This window comes from Sphaerodactylus townsendi, linkage group LG11 (genome assembly GCF_021028975.2).
Source record: "Sphaerodactylus townsendi isolate TG3544 linkage group LG11, MPM_Stown_v2.3, whole genome shotgun sequence".
NCBI classification, from domain to species: Eukaryota; Metazoa; Chordata; class Lepidosauria; order Squamata; family Sphaerodactylidae; genus Sphaerodactylus; species Sphaerodactylus townsendi.
The window spans coordinates 58505921-58525068 of NC_059435.1; the positions used below are offsets into that span (position 1 = coordinate 58505921).

Consider the following 19148-nt stretch of genomic DNA (forward strand, 5'->3'; position numbering starts at 1 on the left):
ACTGCTATCTCTCAAGCCCACCAGTGACTATTTTCCAGAATCTTCTAGAGTCGATTTGTCCTGTACTGATTGAATCAAGGAATCTCCAGCAACGATCAATTGCCTCTTGTTGGATTAGTCCGTAGAAGTTGCAATGCTAATTCGTGCTTTAAATAACGTTAAAGTAAGATGTGGAGCAGGCTATCCCATTTTGGCTTTTTTATAGTTTTTTTGTAAATTTCCCGCAGTGAGTGTTTTATGGCCATACTCCTGAGAGGCAGAATTCCAACCTCAAGTGGAGAGATTTATTGGGCAAGGATACATTCTTCGCGTTGGGACCTCTGTTGGATTAAATCCTTAATTTTTTTGGTCGATGTCATCAAATTTTAAAAAACCATCTCATCGAGGATGGAGGCACTTAGCATATCCAACCTCAGTTGCTTCAGCTCTTGAGAGCTGAGAAGCTGTGTAATTTTGTTACTCCAATGCCTCAGACCATCCTAACTCCTAGAGGAAGTAAGTGGATTTGGCGAGACTCACTTCAACCTGTCGGATGGGGATGGGGAGGAGTTTTATATTTTAATATAACTGAAAGAGGCAGATGGTCACTTAAATGGTGGAATAATACTAGAATTCACCTACATATTCAAAAGGTTGGGGGGGATATTAAAATATAATCAACCACACTACTCCCCTTCCTAATGGCTTAAGCAGGTTGACCTCTCCCAGAGCTACTAAATTGAGTAAGTCCATTTAATATGCATAGATTGTTCTGTACATGGCAAAAGAAATTAGCTCTTTCCCAGCTATATTTGAGTTATTATCTTTGGAGAACCTAGGGAAAGTGAGAAAAGAACCAGGGGAAGGGTATCAAGTTCAAGCCCCAAGGGGTGTAATCAGGGCAGTCTCTGTTACCTCCAATTCGAAAGCATATGGGTCACCCAGCTACCACTCATTTCTAGTCATAGGATATAGTTGTTTCAGGCTATCAAGGTATTAGTCTGTGATACACATCAATGTGAATGGGCCGGTTTTCACTATCCGCTGTTGTGGGGAAGGTAGATGTTAACCACTAGGAGGGAGAGATCAAGCCCTCACATAGAATAGCCCTGTAGGCTTAAAATGATAGCATACTGGTAACTCTGTGATCCGGAGGTTCAATTCTTGTGCTACCAAGACGTTGCCAGACCCGCCTGGTGCCTTCCCATCTTATTAGACTTATGAGCTTAAGGAAGACAGTAGGCCTTGATATCCTTGGGCTACAATAATAGGGAGAGGGGTCCAGAAGTTTCTTGGAACAGAGGTAATGTTAAAATCTTTAAGAAATGTTAAAAAAAATCGGGGAGTTATTGGCCTTATTTTTCCAACCTGCTATATCTCCAAGATAGGAAGGCTGAGAGAATGTATTGGGGTCAGATGTTTTGCAATATCAGTCAATCCGGCCCTCATTTAGTTGGTCCAACACCCCATTACTATAATTAGGAAATACACACCCCATTGAGAGAATCCATCCCCTCAATAGGGTTTGTTCGTTGCTACCGTCTGAGGGCGAGTCATTGGGAACCAGATCAAAGGATCTGGTTCTAATAAACAGTCTTCCAGTGCTGCATACTCCATAAGTTCTTTGTTGCCCAAGATATGCCTTCCGAGAAGATTTAACCGTTGCTTGGCACTACCCTTGTGGAATATCTGTCAATCTCATAATCTTCTGTTTGAATGGTTGTACTTGACCCAGTTAGAATTGGAAGCTGTATAATTAATATTGATGGCATGTTTTTTCCAGGGACCGTTTACAACTTTGCGTCTTGCTTTGAATCTCCTCAAGGTCTAGGTCAATTAAGTTACATGGTTCCAACTGGCTAAGGGTTTGTTTTTGAGGGCTTAGGGTCAAGGGCTGCTCTGGTCTCATCTGCAGCTCCTCTCCTGGGGCTACTTGCACTTTGGTCACCGTTGCATTGGCAACTTCCCATGCTTCTCCAGATCTACTTGATGTATTGTCTGTTTTGCATGCACTTGCAGGAATCCTTTTTTCCTTTATTGAATGTAAAATGTAAATATCTATCCTATCATTTTTAGACTACAGATAATGGCTTTCTTTCCTTTTTTCCCCCTCCGTTCTTTTTCATATAGGTATGTGATCCATTTTTCTCTCTTTTCTTTCCTACATAAATATGAGTTGTGTTTAGCACAGCCTAGTCATTCAATTATATTATATTTAGTTTATGAGTTGAGCAATAGACGCTATTGATAGTAAAGCAAATACTATAATTTAGTAAGTTTTATATATACTATGGTATTTTTCTTTCTCTGGTTTTGTTGTTTCCTTTTTGGGGTTTTTAGACCACTTTTTGACATAGAGCTGAAGTCTTTTTTTAATCATTTCACATTAAATGTTTGACCATTTAAAGAATCTATTAAGGATGAATGTAAAAATTACCCAATACCATAGATTTGTATATAATTTTTCTTGCTTTATTACAAAATGTATTTTTATTTTAAACTCAATACAGATTATATTTTAAAAAATTAAATAAAAGTAGTATACAAAGCTAAAAATATGTGATTTTTAAAATAGAATTTACTTTTTAAACCACATATTTGCAGGGATCAAACTCCTTCTGCATTTTTCACAAAATCAAGCCTAGTCAGGGAAAAGAGGTCTGTCTTCACAGTATAACAGTCATCATAATTCTATTGTCTACAGTGCAAGCAAAAAAGATTTGAATCTGTGCATAGCCTATCCATGGGAGACCTTCTTTTCGGAGCATAGAAGTCTGTTGATGTCCAAACAAAGGAATAAACATTGATGTGTTTGTACTTGATTCCACAAAAATGCATAGGTATGTTTAGAAACCTATCTATGTTGCAGAGGGCATCATGAAATTTGTCCTATAATAAAACATTTTGGGGATATCATATTTACTAAGACCAGCAGAATAGTACAGCATTCTTGTAATCCCATCATGAGGACAACACTCTGGGATTTAGCAGTTCACTACATAAGGAATTTATTTTGTGTTCATTCTCAGCAACTGCAGTTTCTCTTAGCATTCTATACCTGTTTCCGATTGGAAGAATCACAAATATGTTGGTAAAATGCTTGGTTCAATTACAGCAATTACATCTGTAACATTTTAGGTTAAAAAAACTAATTTGGCTGCTTGAAGTAGTTGGAGGTCATTGGCATAGTTTTGCTACTACCTGATTTTCTTTCTTATTTTGAACAAAATTCTAATACTTGTAGAATAAGTGTAAATGCAAGACTGAATTAAAACAGACTTTGGGGAAACTATAGAGTTTCTGGTGATTCCTACAATGACATGTTGCTACTTCCATTTCTTCCTGGAAATGCTGTAATGGTGCATTTGATACCACGTGCAGAATGTTATAGAATTGTGAACTATCCCGAGCCAGATAAAAAGTTTTGGGTGAAATGAAACTAATTTTGTCATGTGCAAAAATTCTTTAATTACTTTTGTGGGTATTAAAGCTATGCATTATTACGTCGTTGGCTCAAAATCTTTATATTGATTTTATTTAATTGTTTAATTTAAAACTGTTACTTTTAATCTGAATATAGATTTTCCCCCCCAGACCAATATGCAAGGGTGCCATATCAAATTTTAGTTCTGTGTTTGCTTGGGGGAGATTTCAGCAACAGAAACAACACTTCCAGAAAGATTTAAAGGCTTATTTTGGGCCATACAGAAGATTAAATGGCAAAATTAAGGATATGCTTTAAGATACTATTTTTTCATCATTATTAATGCAATGTTATTAACACAAAGAGCCCCCTGGTGTAACATGAACCACAGCACTGCAGTCAAAGCTCTGCTCATTACCCGAGTTTGATCCCGATGGAAGTCAGTTTCAGATAGCTGGCTCAAGGTTGATTCAGCCTTCCATCCTTCCGAGATCAGTAAAATGAATGCCCAGTTTGCTAGTGATAAAGTGTAGATGAGTGGGGCAGGCAATGGCAAACCACACAGTAAACACAATCTGCTTAGTAAACATTGTGATGTGACATTGCCCCAGTACTTGACCTTTATCTTTCTTATTAACGTTGATAAGGGATATTTTTCAATAAAATGATGCATACTTTGGTGCTCCTATCAAGTGTAAATAACAATTTAAATCCCTATAACGACTGTAGAGACCTAGTGAGCAGTTCTCCAGGGACATAATTGCTCCTATAATCGCATGTAGTCTAATATGAAAAATCTGATCTGAAAACTTGATTTCTGTAGGCAATAGTATGATTGATCAGATGCAGGAAGGTCGCAGAAATAAATTATTGTAATATTTTTATTAGGGATCAACAGAATACATAGCACATGGAGAATGTGGGTTTGCCATTGTGCCCCCCAAAAACTTACTCCCCCTCCTTTTTTGGTATTGATTATCCAGCCTCATTAAGAGTTTTACATCAGTGGTCTTCAACCTTTCCAGACCTGGGCCCAACATAAGACAGAAAGAGGAGGGCTTGGATATGACCCTGCTGATGTCAAGGGCAGGATTATAGGCCAACAGACCAAGACAGTCAGAGATAGGAATCATAAGCCAAGTGTGACAGAACCCCTTTTCCTATGGCACCACTAAAAAGGATTCCCATCTTTTGGTACCACTAAAAGGGAGCCGACTGCCTTATAATGGTTTCTTTCCCTCTATTTTGCTGAGGGAGAGAGTGTAGCTCCAAGGGCAATAGCACCAGGGCAGATGCACACACCCCACACTCACACAAGCCCTTCGAGGTGGCTCCTGTCAGGCAATATCACACTGCCACCTCTGGGGGAAATTTAGTACTGTGAGATCTCACTTTCCCCTCCAAAATGGTTTACTCTTGACAGACAGTCACTGTGAGGCTTTTTAACAGTAAAACAGAATTAGAAGTTTAATTTCAGGATCTTTCTTCTCAGATTGATATTACAGAGAGGTTCTTTAAACATTTCTGGTAACTTTAGACAGGTATTACTTAGAAGTTACAGAGCAAGTTGCAGGTTCTTTTAAATAGCTGTTTCAATACAATACTTCATATCACTGATCACACACGCACAGGTGCTTTTATTCAGAGTAAACCTTCCCAGCACAGTCCTAAATACTCTCCTAAAAACATCCACCCTCTCCTAAAAACATCCACTCTCCTAAAAACATCCATCCATACAAATTAAGAACAAATATACCAAAAAAAACCCAAAACCCATCTTGTATAGCGAACAGAAAGACATGAAAATGGCTGTCATTGACATTCTCTTTACTTGTATCACAAAAACCTTTGGTTATTTTCTTTGGACAGAAGTTATCGCATCCTATTAAGCCCTTACAATTCTAGAACAAGAAAGCAGAGCTCCACTGCAGAGGTTACAGATCCCAAAGAGGTTTCAGCACTGGAATATCACCACGTATGTATTATACCTCCACTGGAGTTATTCTGAAGGCACCTACAGGAAGGAAAATGTTACACGCTAACAGCCCATTAAGAAGCAGCCTTGACAATGATAAATGGCCTAAAACTCCACCATTACATAGACCTGCCGCATGATTTCATGAATTTTTCCACAAATAGAGTTCAGAAGGACTATAATCTGACTTGCAGATCAAAGAATGTCACAAATACAGTTCACAAGCTGGGGGGATCTTCCAGAAACTTGTGAAGAGGGTGTATCACCTCCCCCCACTTTGCTTCATTTCCTTTCCCCCTACCACTGAAGCTCTTCCCACTTACCCATCAATGACTGCTGGCGTCTTCCTTTGGAGCGGCTGCCTCCCCTCACCAGCCAGGTCTAGGGAGTGCAGATGCTGGCAAAGGACGGTGGGGGACGGAGCCAGTGCACATGCCACACTACTGCTCTGCAGAGGCAGGTGCTGTGGGCCAGAGGTAGAACACCCAGGCTCAGAGCAGCCACCTCTGTCCACCAGTGGTGCACCAGGTCCCAGAGCAGCTGCCTCCATCTCTTGCTAGTGCAGCATCTGCACATCCTGAAGTCAGTCACTAGTTTAGCATGTAAGTGTGCTGTCCACACATGCACAGATTTTTAGGTTTTCAGATTTTTCTACAGACCCGGGGAGTCCTACAAGTTTGTTGGAGGTCAGTGTGCCTCCTATCTTAGGTACCTACAGGAAGAGGCTCAGGTGGGAATTAAACATATAGTTATATCCCAAGCTCATGCATTTAGCAGCCGGGTTGACCAGGCGGTCATTGTTCCTATTTCCAATCTAAGCATCTGTATCAATCGATCTCCCTGAAATGCTGGATTAAGATCCCTAAAATGCTAGCTTCTAGGTTAGGTCAAGTTGTAGATGTTGTTATACTTTATCCTGTGGCTGTGCCAACCTATCTTAAAACTGGGATAGAAGTTTCATAGAATATCGAAAGAGCCCTACATGTCTAGTTTATGAATTATTATTTGCTGAGATTCTATTCAGGCTGTTTTATAACTGGGGGGAAAAACCATTCCCAGAATGTACAGATACTTCTGCTTGCTCCAATATTCTAGTGCTTCTACTAAAATTTAAAGGCACTGACCTCAGAATTAACATTGAAAGCATTCTAACAGTGACTTGAATTATCTATGCCACACAGCTTGTTAGTTGTAGACACATCCCATAAAGCAAATGTGTAAAGCAGACCTTAAGAAACAAGAGTACACTTGGCATGAAGGTTTTCAGGATAAGCAAAGATTCCATTTTCAAGAGCACAACTACATTTCCGACATATTAAGACAGGTGGCAAGAATGAGGTAGGAACACATATATGTGCAGGAAAGTCTTTACAGGTGACCAGGATCTTCTTAGAGTATTTTCATAGAGGTACCTTTCACATAATTAACACTTTCAACAGTGTGGGAATTTTCATTGTGCAGGTCAAACTGGTGTTTTGGCAACAGGGGGCAAAAGCCAAAGAATGTTAGAAACACAGGAATAAAAACGAGACCATGAAGAGCTCCAAACAAAATGACCAAGAACATAATCTTAAAAAAGGTTCTGAAAATGTAAGTGGTTGACATGGAGAGCACCAATACTCCCAAAATGGTGGAAACAGCTCCCTGGACAACAGGGTACCCAAGGTGGTACAGAGCATCCACTGCCTTGTCATTCATACTGGGCTTCTCACTGGAAACAAATGCATAAGAAATATGAGCAGAGAAGTCCACTGAAAACCCTATGCAAACAACAAGGTTGATCATGGATATGGTGTCAAGATTGACATCCCAATAGGCCATGAAGCCAGTCACCCCGACAATAACAGAGCCAATAGCAAACGTGACCCACAACGAGCACAAAGGATTGGGAATCAGCAGCAAGGAAATAACTAACATGGCTCCAGTAGCAATCAGAATGTTTTGAATGGTGTTCTGAGCTATCACAAGGTATTGATCAAAGTATATAAAAGCTGGATGATAAACTATTAGCGGTACCTTACAGCCTGCTGCAAAGTCTCTCAGTTGTTCTAAAAAATTTTTCTTATCAACTGATGTAGTGGCATTAACTATCTGTATGAAAAAACGGGATGCTGATATTTCCAGGTCAGTAAAGTTTACATCCCACTGGGATTCTGGTTTTACTCTGGACAAAATAGATAAATTACCAGTGAAGGAACTACGATTATCTATATTCAAAGATATTCTGTTGGCAATTGTTACATACAATCTCAGCCACGAGTCTGATAAATACTTGTCTACATAGGTTGAATTTTCTATCAACTCCATGCAGTTCTCAAGATCTGCACGGACAGCTGAATTCCAATATGGTATGCTTTCAGGAACAATGACCATAACCCTTTCTCCATACTCTTCAAAATACTTATCTCTCCAGTTGTAATACTTAATGACATAAGAACGATCATTTGCCAGATGCCGAAGATCTATACCTTCCTTAACCCGAGTGCACCCATAAATACTACTACCTAAGTATACAAGATATAGGACTACCACAAACACCTTGGTCCAGGGTTGCATAAGGAAAGGACCAAAATGCTTTCTAAAGAATCCATTCATAGGGTGCTCAAATTCTGCCCCAGTGGATTCATTATAAGATCCTCCCACACAGCACATATTATAAGCAGATCTACGAGACTCTTGGGTTTCTGTTGGCACTTTCATGAATGTGAGCCAATGTCTGTTGCTTTCTTCTCTTCTACCATTTAGAGCAAGGACTGCTCCGAAAAATGTCAAGTTGTATATGTAGCAGAAGATGAAGGCTGTTCCTGTATAGATGCAAAAGGACTGAATCGATGGGAAGGACGTTGCGATGCCAATGTAGAAGGCTAAAACGTCAGTAAGAGTTGTGATGGTAACAGACACAGCCGCTCCTGCATAGGTGGCAGCCATTCGATCCTTGACTTTGTCCTTGACCTTAGTCTGTTGCCAGCAGGACACCATGATGAACATGTCGTCAACACCAACCCCTGAAGAGAGATAAAATCATGTCGATCACTGCCCAAATACTATGCACAGGTATATGAAAAAGGAACAATACCAAAGAAGAACTGTCTTAGTAATTAGTAATGCCTTTGCTCAAGCTTACCAAGTATAAGAAATGGTGCATTTGCAACCGTGATAACAAAAGGCACACCGCAAACGAGCAATAATCCAAAGCTGCTGACCACGGCCAAGCCCGACGACAACACCCCAAAGGCTGCGATCCACACTTTTGTTCGTACACAATCAAACCTGTAAAAGAGTTTCACGGCATGAGCTCCAGTTTACAACCCCCCTCTCGACAAAAAGAGAGTAATGCTTTTTGAAATAAAATATTATGCACATACAAAACATCAGACACCCTTATTTAATATTTGCAAAAAGGATAGCAACTCTGCCCTTCGATAGTCCTTCTACGTAACCTATTTCAACTACAACCAACTGGCCAGAGAAAAGAAATACAGAACAGAGAAGTAAAAGCTTGGGGTTAACCAAATGGGTTCATCCACAGCACAAGAGCTTGCAGAGGAGGAGGGGGAGACAGGTCCCAGAGGATTTAAAGGTCAAGGCGTGTCCTGGTATTCTAAATTCCCATCTGCCAGACAGCTGGCTGGCAGAATAGGAAAAGAGAGCAAGGGATCCTGGTCACCAATGTCTCCCATGAGCCAGTTAAACATGGAGCCTGCCATACTACTGCCTGCTCTCCCTTGAAAGGGCTAAAACAGTGGATAACCCCACTTTTGCTATATGGGGATTTGTTTTGCCACTGTCTGCCTCTGCAATAGCAACCCTGGACTTCCATGGTGGTTTCCCACCCAAGTACTAACGGGGGCTGACCTTGCTTAGCTTCTAACAGCTGACAAGATTGGGCTAGTTTGGGCAATCCAGGATTCAAACCTCCCTTACCCTTGAGTAATGCCTGCAGCTGTTGAACATGAAAGGCATTTTTTTATAACTGGCATAATTTAAAATGTAAAAGAGCAGATTTATAAATGGAGACGGAGAGCCTTATAAATGTACTGAGTCAAAGGGAAATACTGCCTTAAGGTACACACAGACCTTATTCTGTCAGGTGAGTTTCTGGAAGTCAGATAATTATATATGCTGCATTTTGGGCTCCATCTCCATGCAGGTTTTTTTGGGGTGGGGGTGGGGGGGCTTTGGCCTCCTTTCTTGGTTCCTGGTACTCCTTCGCCTAGAATACTATGATTGTACTTTCCTTAACGCTATTAATTATCCTGCTGTGTAAGTGCAATTTATGTGAGTTGCCATTTATGTGAGTGTGAGTTGATTTATGGCAACTCAGTAGGGTTTTCAAGGCAAGAGATCAACTGAGGTGGTTTGCCATTGCCTTCCTCTACATAACAACCCTTGTATTCCTTGGTTGTCTCCCATCCAAATGCCGGCCAGGGTCAACCCTACTTAGCTTCTGAGATCTAATAAAACCAGGCTAGACAGGGCCATCCAAGGCAATTCCTTTGGTGAGGTAGGCAATACACCATGTTTCACGAAGCAATCCCTGCTTATTCCATTACAATGAAGCAGGAAATCCAGTCGCACGTTCACCCCCTGCTTAAACATCTGCAACAGGGGTCTCCAACCTATGGCCCTCCAGATGTTCATGGAGTACAAAACTCAGCAGCCCCTGCCAGCATGGCCAGCTGGCAGAGTTGATGGGAATCGTAGTCCATAAACATCTGGAGGGCCATAGGTTGGAGACCCCTGATCTGCAACTTACTTCTAACGTAAGGCAGAAAAATTGACTTATTTGTTTATTGATTGAATTTATATCCCGCTCTATTCCTGCAGGGTTCAGGGCGGGTCACAACATAAACTCAATTATATACTAATTAAAAGTATTAAAATGTAAATATCAATACAATATTAAAACAATCAAACAATAAAATAACATCTTCAACACCAGACTGTTAACAAATGTCAAAAGTCATGGTAATGAGTAATAAATAATAAATAATCACCACCACCACCACTTCGCCCCCCCCGCCCCCCCCAGTCAATCCCTGAGATGGAGAGAAGCTACTAGTCTCCATTCATGTCTAGACTATGTTTGAAAATAGACATGTGTTCCGGTCAGGCTTGGTAGCCCAACTTGTCCTTTCAGTGACAGACATATCATCTCCACCTTCTTGTTTCACCAAGTAACTTTTCGTGAATGGGGATGATATAATGCACAAACCAAACAAACTGCATCTACTGAAGTAATTAAGAATTACCATGAGCAAAAAAAAAAAAAGTATTTTCAGGATCAGATTATGCACCTAAGAATTAAACTATTTATGATTAAAATTATTCCATTATAACTTCATTGTTTGCTTTCCACAAGATGACGGCTACATGCCAGTTCCTACATTTTTTTTGGTACTGTTCAAGATACCTTACACATGTTATTATTATAATGGGCAGAAACGCCATTCTGGCTTAATGATAACAAAATTGTAAACTGAAAATATTAAAAAAAAATAATTATTCTTCCTTCCCCCAACAATTACCTTGAACATGACATAATCGAAAAGAATATCATTAAAGTATATGTGACGGAAACCAAAGGGATCGCTTCCTTGGTATTTTCATCAAATTCTTCCTGCCTGGATAGCGAGGTAAAATATGCCACCTGCCGGGGAGAAAAATGACATCTTGTTATATATTTCATCTTTGTTAAGGCGTAGGTCAGTGGTGGCGAACCTTTTCAAGACCGAGTGTCCAAATTGCAACCTAAAACCCATTTATTTATCGCAAAGTGCCAACAAGGCCATTTAACCTGAATACTGAGGTTTTAGTTTAGAAAAAAACAGTTGGCTTTGAGGTGTGTGTTACTCGGGAGTAAGCTTGGTGGTAGTCAGTGGCTTTGCTTTGAAACAACCGTGCAACTCTTCCGATAGGTGAATCATGAACCTAGGAGGGTTTACTCAGAAGCAAGCCCCACTGCCAGCAACCGAGCTTACTCCCAGGTCATGCTCCCAGGTCATGCTTCACATGAAAATCAGTGGGGTTTAACAGCGCTTAACAGGATTACCTACACTGCTTCCCCAAAATTAGGTCTTAGATTTAATGCTAATAATCGAGCCCCGGTCCAGCCAGCCTAGATGTGTGTGTGTGGGGGGGGGGGTTCTCTGTGTGCGTACCCACAGAGGGGGCTCTGAATGCCACATCGGGCACCCATGCCATAGGTTCGCCACCACTGGGGTGTGTGTGTGTGTGTGTGTGTGTGTGTGTGTGTGTGTGTGTGTGTGTGTGTGTGTGTGTGTGTGTGTGTGTGTGTGTGGTATATATATGGTATATATGGTATATATATATATATATATATATATATAAACATATATTTTTTTTAAAAGGTGCAAGTAGTAGATACTATCTGGCCTACTTTCTTCCCCATTTAATTACAAAAGTAACTTTCTTTTCTGATGGTCACAGTGAAATCAGAAAAATAGAGCCAAATCAATATTACAAAAGCTGGGCAGGGGACGGGATACTTTATACTGTGGTCACCTGTAGTTTTTCCTGTAAGGTGAGCAGTACATCACAATAGTCTCTTCTGAACCACATGGACCCATCACCGCAGGGATCCAGAACCAACGACAGGTACCCACATGGCGTGGCTATCAGACCAGTAAAAGGGGAGCTATTTTTTTTAAAAAGGCTCTGGGAAGTCACAGGCGCTGCTCAGGATACTGTATCCGCTACCTCCTGCATACCTTCACCGAGGTGAGGTTCAAGGAGGCCAGCACGTCGGGGATCTGCTCCAGGAAGGCCTTCAGCCACTTCACGCTGGCCTCGCGCTGCGCAGCATCGTCCTCTTGCAAGAAGTAGAAGAGGCGCATCGCTTTGGCAGCCCGGACGGGGCGGCTCTTGTCTTCCGCCGGTCCAGCATCCACCGTGACGCCCCCCAAGGAGGCGCCCAGGTAGACCTGCCCTCGCCAGAGCGGGAAGGTGAGGCCGGGCAGCAGCGTTTCGATGCGTGCCGGGTCGTCCCCGACGGCGCTGATCAGTGGGTTGGGGCTGGCGCAGGAGCCGTCGGTGCGGGCGCACACCTCGCCGAAGGTGCGCCCGCTGGCGTTGAGCCCCCGCACAGCTGCGTCCAGCGCCAGCAGCCCGGCGAAGGCCGTGGGGGTGAGGAGGGTGTGGCTGGGCTCCTCCGCGACCGCCACGAAGGAGGCGAAGGCGCCCTCGGTGGTCAGCCTCTGCGCCGAGAAGCGCTCCGAGTCCCGCGTCGGGAAGCGGTCCTGGACCAGGCGCCGGTCGGCCTTGGCGGGGCCCCAGCGGGGCGTGAACTGCGCCTCGATGTCGTTGGACTTGCGGCTGGGCAGCTGCACAAAGCCGGCGCCCAGCGCTGCCGAGAGCGCCACGGGCAGCAGCAGGAAGGGCCACGGGTGGGCGCCCACCAAGCCCCCCAGGCGCCGCAGCGAGCGGGACAGCGGCCGCTCCACGCAGTCCGTCCTGCATGCACCCTCGCCGGCCATGGCACTTTCGTTCTCTGCTGGAGGAAGCCGCCTGCCCCGCCCGGCTCAGAAACCGGCCGGCTGCTTCCTCCCGAAGAAACCCTTAGCGCTTTGCCTGGCGGTGCTTCTCTTTTCCAGTCCGACGAGCCACGTGCATTAGTTTTCCTGCAACCGGGCGTTGCCGGAGTTACCCGGCGTCATTACTGCACCAGCCGAGAATCGAAAGTGGAAGCAGTGAACTCCAGACGACGCGTAAACTTTTCCATTCGCCTGGGCGAAGGCGGGGGAGCAAAGATCCGTAAAAGAGCCAATTTTAAACAAAGGCGTTTCACATCAACGAAGAGCAGATTTTATTCAGCGAATTAGAATGAACGTTAGAAGAAATATAGGCATGCATAGGCATTCTTTGTGCAGCAAACGCGTTTGTGCCTGGAGTGCTGAATAAATTAAGGTCGGACGTATTTCGCTTCAGAGCGTTGCTCAGCCTCGCCGCCAAAGGGCAGTTTCACTTATTACGCTTTAACATGCCTTGCGATGCTTCTCTCTCGCTCTCTTAAGAGAATAGCTTTATTATTTGAGGCTAATGCACTGCATTCACAAGTCACCATAAACTGTGGTTTGCTGCATTAACGACTGTGAGTTAGTCTACCAAATTTGTACGTAAATTCAATTTTGTCTGTTCGGTTCCTGCATTGTCTCCAGGCTAAGGTTGCCAGTCCTGTCGCCTCCCCTCAGTTGTGGCTTGCCCATTTTTACTAACAGCATGTCAAGTACGTTTTAACTTTATCTTTCACAATGCTGGAAATGAGTATAATAGCCCCTGCTTCCTTGAATGGGGTGCTCTGTGTGTGTGTGTGTGTGTGTGTGTATAAAATGCCCCCCCCCCCCCCCTACTCTGGCGCTGGTGAAATGGCCAGCTCTCCTACATCTCATAGTAATGTGAGATGCCTGGGTTTTCCTTCCTGTCCCCTTCTCACAATAGTCTTGAGAGGTGAAGTAAGCCAAATGTGACAGGCCCAAGGCCCTCCACTGTGAACTGTGTGACTGAGCTGAGCAACAGAGGTCCACAACTACAGGGGTTTTTTTTAGCCTAAATAGTGCTACCAGTTTGAATCTGATACAGGCTTCTGTAGGCATATCAGATCAGATCAGGCATATCCTGTCATGTAGATGAGGGGAAAAATACATGTGTGGGTCTTTGTATTCTGCCTCTATGACCTGTAAACGGATTCTTCTTGAGTGTTGTACTGCTTGCTGTGCTGTGCGCTACCATTACAGGCCCAAGGCCTGGACATATTTTCGACTCCTTCTCAAGGGCCTCCCTTCCCAAGAGCAGTTTCATATGTTCAAAGCTGCAATTAGGGTTGCTGACTGGGTGGGAGAAAAAATCCTATCTGTTAATCTGCGGAAATGGGCAGTTGACGCTAAATGGGGGCAAATAACCAACTGACAACTGCTTTCAAGTAGAAATGAGGAGATCTTATATTTGTTTTTAAAACAAGGATGCTCTGCTCAGCTGCTAATTTGAAAGTCTAGTTTTACAGGTAAGCTTCCTCTGGTCAGCAAAATCAAGTTCAGGCTCAAATCCTAAATATCGAGTAAACATTTACTTAATCAGAAGGTACAAGGGGAAAACAAAAATTCATTTCCCACTGAGTTAAGATTTAAAACTAGAAATATTTTTGAGAGAACTGTCCTCCTGTCATCGTAACTCTGGAAAAAGTAGGGAAGGTTATAATCCCCATTCTGTTATGGAAGTTTGCTCGGTGACTTTGGGCCAGTCACTTTCAGCCTAACCAACTCACAGGGCTGTTGTTGGAAGAATAAAACGGGACAGGGAATCATTTAAGCTGCCTTGCGTCTTCATCGAGGAGAAAGAAGGAGTATAAATGGATAAAGTAAATAGATACCACAAATGTTCTACAGCTTGGTGGCTGCATGTCATCTGTGCGTATGGTTTCTAGATCTGTTGCTCCCTTGGGAGAACTGGCGAAAGTAATCCCCATAATTGGTCCAGCCAAAGATCTTCTGCACTGCTCATCTGATAATGTTTTATTTAAAAAAAAATCCAAGATTGGTGGACGGAGCTTATCACTGATCCCTGATACTCATTGACCATTGGCAGAGTGTGATTTATTCTCTGCTGCTTCTGATAGCCGAGTCTTTGCAGCCCTCTTTGCTTCGGCCATCTACAATGATCACAAGGACCCCTGCAGTATCTGCCTCCTCTGCAAGGTGAAGAAGTGTACCCTCAATGGGCACTATGTGGATTTTTTTTCACTCCTTAAACCAGAGGCCAAGGATGGCAGGTGTGGTCCATTTTCAGAAAAGAAGGTGGGCAGAAGACCACAATTTTTATAACTGACTTTCCTGGGTCACAATATATTCATGAATGTTGTGTAAACCACTCATCCCAGTCGAGGCTGGCACATGCCAAACTACCTCAGCAGTGTACTGGGGGCATGGGCACTGGCAGCCAATACGGTGGCCATCGACTGTGAGGCATTTTGTAAACAAGCCTCACATAGTCCATTGGCCAGGTAGGACCTAATCAGTGATAAAGCTGTGGTTATTGATGGTGGTACCCCACATCAAAGGCAGATCAGTCTCAACCAGTGCCACACAAAGGGGACTGTGGCATGAGGCTGCCTGGAGGGTTTCCAAGGAGTAGAATCAAGGAAATACCAGCAACCCCATTGTAAATTAGAGCACAACTGTGAAAGTTATTTCAACCCTCACCCCAGGCCTTTGTGCCTCTGCAGAACTGGGAATGCCCAGTCATTTTAGAACAGCCAACCCTCCTTCACTGTCTCTAACAAAAAGTGTTGGAATAGGCAAGATCTGGGGAACAAAGAAGAGTTTGGATTTATATCCCACCTTTCTCTCCTGTAAGGAGAAGATGACTTATAAGCTCCTTTCCCTTCCTCTCCCCACAACAGACACCCCGTGAGATAAGTGGGGCTGAGAGAGTTCTGCATAAATGTGACTAGCTAGCCCAAGGTCATTCAGCAGGAATGTAGGAGTGCGGAAACACTTCTGGTTCACCAGATAAGCTTCTGCCCCCAAGTGGAGGAGTGGGGAATCAAACCCAGTTCTCCATATTAGAATCCACCTGCTCTTAACCACTACAGGGACAACCAAGACCCTGTAGGGGCAGCAAGACAATTAGATGATAGTGATGTGAGCACCTTCTGACCTTTTACGTGCCATTCCTCATCTGTCTCCAGACTGCTACTATTTCAGCAATATCCTGATTTTTCTTGGAAATTCCACTCAGTCTCTGTCTGTTCTCTCAACTAATTGTGTAGTTAGGACTCCCATCTTGATCTCTCTTTACTATAAGTATGTTAGTTCCTGAATAAAGCTTTATCTACACTGTAATCAGTTTGTGCACTTTTACTATGCTATTTATTTACTCTGCCGACAGGGATTATGGTGACCCAGATTAAGTACATGTCTGATTAAAGGTAGAAAGATTGCCAGGGACTCTCAGGTGCCAGGAAGGCATAAGCAGGCAAGAACAAAGGAATGAAGATGGCGAAAGAATATGGTTCTCAGCATAGTGGCAAGATAGGCTCGTAGAGAGCAACTCTCAAATTTGGAGAGAAAGAATGAAGACCCATCGAATTGTAAAAAGTCTGTGGATTATTACCCAGACTGACAAGCAACCAACTTAAGATGCAAAGCATCAGCCGGTGTGGAACTCTCAAAATAAACAAGCAAGAGGTGCAATTATGTTAGGTTTAACTGAAGGCCAAAACAGTCATTAAGATGCCAACTGGCATATCTGTATGGGCGGAATTACAAAGGCTGCACGTGGAATCCTCATCAAAGAGCCAAATGTATCTTCAGAAAGGGTTGTTTAGCTGTTTAGTAGTAGAAGGCAAGAAAGTGAAAAAAATCTCCAGAAACATCTTGACAGAAGGCTAAATTTAGCTAAACAGTTGAGAGAGTCTCAGGAAAGGAAATTTCAGATGAGCATATGCTTTTGTTAATCAGCCTTCCAGAATCAAATGCGAATATTGTCCGTGCCATTGAGGCTGAAAATAACTTATACTGTTCCTGCAAAGCAACATCAATCAATTAGAGAAAGAATTCATTGGAAGAGATTTCAAGAGATCAGAGGGTATCCAAATGTCTCTAATATATAAATGATAAAGGCGAGAGAACATGCCACTCTTGTGGGAGACTAGGCCATTTTATGAGAAATTGCCCCATAGGCATTAACCAGAGGGGACGGGCTTTCCCAAAGCAAGAGCGGACAGTAGCAAAATCTGCCTATTAAAGTTAGGGAACAAGGGTTTATATTATCACCAAAAGGCACATAAGTGGTGTCTGGTTCACTGATTCCTGAACTAGTTCACATAGGTGTCATAAAATTTTATTGGAATGTGATATGAACAAAATAAAGACAAATTAAATGTTGCAGATAGAATGTCATCTGGGCAGAAGAGATTGGTTTTGGAACAATCAGATGCAAGATGTCCTTGTTACTAATTGTATGTGCCAATGCTGGTGAATAACCTTATCTCTGTAAGTACACAGGCCAAGAAAGGGATGATTTCATTTTTTTGAGACAGGTGTTTTATCAGAGAGAAGGTGAATTAATTGCAACTGTGATGGTAAATGAAGAGTTGTATTCTCCTGAATCTTATACATAGAAAGTATCTTTGCAAAACAATGCCATCACAAAAATTGCTCCAGGATATATAACACTGGGGGTTGGGGCATAAGGACAATTATATCATTAGTGAAGATGAGAGTCAGAATTTAACCAAAGGCATGCAAATGAGAAATGTGCTGATGAAGAGAAGTGTTTGTGCTACATCAAAGTAAAAAGAACCAGGCCAAGTTTTAACGAACATCATGGCACGAACAAAATGCAGTGATACATAGTTATATTTGTACACTGATAAAAATGTCTACCCCGTGTGGTAATCTTTACTTATGATTGTTCAAGATAAATTATTACCTACCTAATTAAAGACAAAAGATGAGTGCTGGAAAATGTTGAAGCATAAGTAGAAATGGCCAGCAACAGATTCCAAAGAAAGCTACTGGCAAGGGAGGGGAATCCATGGGACATAAGATGAGGAATTCTTTAACTGAACAATTTACAATCCCATACACTCCAGAGCAAAACTAGGTAAGGAAAGGAATGTCTAGATCAGTGATGGTGAACCTATGGCACGCATACCAGAGGTGGCACTCAGAGCCCTCTCTGTGGACACGTGCACACAGTGTTCGTCATGTGGGGGAAGCGGAAAATAATTCCCGCCCCCACATCTAGGCTGGCCTGGGCTGCTAGGCACTGTGGTGAGCAGGGAGGACTCGGGGGGGGGGGGCGGGGGGAAGGCAGAGGAGGTGGAGATGCTAGAGTGGTGCAGAGCGGTGCACATGGGACTTGCTGGAGGCTAGACCTGGCTGGTTCCTGTTTGAGCGGGTGGGGGGGAGGAAGAGGGGTACGGCAGAGGTGCTGGAGCAGGGCAGAGTGGTGGGTGCATGCAGGACCTGCTGGAGGTTGGAGCAGGCTGGCTGCTGCTGCTCGAGGGGTTGAACAAAAACGTGTGCCTTTCCAAACACTGGGGAAACGCTCAGACCCAAGTTTTTTGCCAATTGCCTGGGCAGATCAAGACTAGGGTGGAGGAACCGAGATGCTTTTAGGGTTTTTTTAAAAAGTACACCAAGGTCTTAGCTAGAACTGCTTTTATTTTTCTGTTCCTGTTGCATTTTTGTGGGAAGTCAAGTGCGGTGATGACATGTGAAGGAAAAACTGCAGATCAGATGGCTGCTCCACCAATTTCACTTTCCTGAAGTTATCCCACCCCTTGCACAGCATTCTTGCTTCAGATTGCCTTCCTTGACTGCCTTTTTACTTCTATTTTGTGGTAAGGGGTTTACTGGGTTTCTGAAAACAAAAGTTTTACTTCCCTCTCCCCTCACACCCCTTCTCCTTCCCCCGCCAGGCCCCAGTGTGATAATAGTGCATTTATTTCAGGAAGATTATTAGCATTAAACCTAAGACCTAGTTTTGGGGAAGCAGTATAGGTAACCCTGTTAAGCGCTGTTAAACCCCACTGATTTTCATGGGAAGAACTAAAGCACGATCCTTTACTTGGGAGTAAGCTCGGTTGCTGGCAATGGGGCTTGCTTCTGAGTAAACCCTCCTGGGGTCATGATTCACCCATTTGAGACGTTGCACGGTTGCTTCACCAAGCTTACTCCCGAGTAACATGCGCCTCGGAGCCAACCATTTTTTCTAATCTTTAAAAACCTCAGTATTCAGGTTAAATTG

General features: G+C 43.2%; 1 protein-coding gene across 1 annotated transcript; it reads right to left on the reverse strand.

The window, feature by feature from the left end:
- Positions 1 to 4842: 4842 nt before the first annotated feature.
- On the reverse strand, positions 4843 to 13054 carry LOC125440485 (patched domain-containing protein 3-like). The gene is made up of 4 exons (XM_048510316.1): positions 12110 to 13054; positions 10907 to 11028; positions 8503 to 8648; positions 4843 to 8383 (listed from the first exon to the last, which is right to left on the reverse strand). The coding sequence occupies exons 1-4, from the start codon at positions 12872 to 12874 to the stop codon at positions 6768 to 6770; spliced, it is 2649 nt and encodes an 882-aa protein (XP_048366273.1). The 5' UTR covers positions 12875 to 13054; the 3' UTR covers positions 4843 to 6767.
- Between the last annotated feature and the right edge of the window lie 6094 nt (positions 13055 to 19148).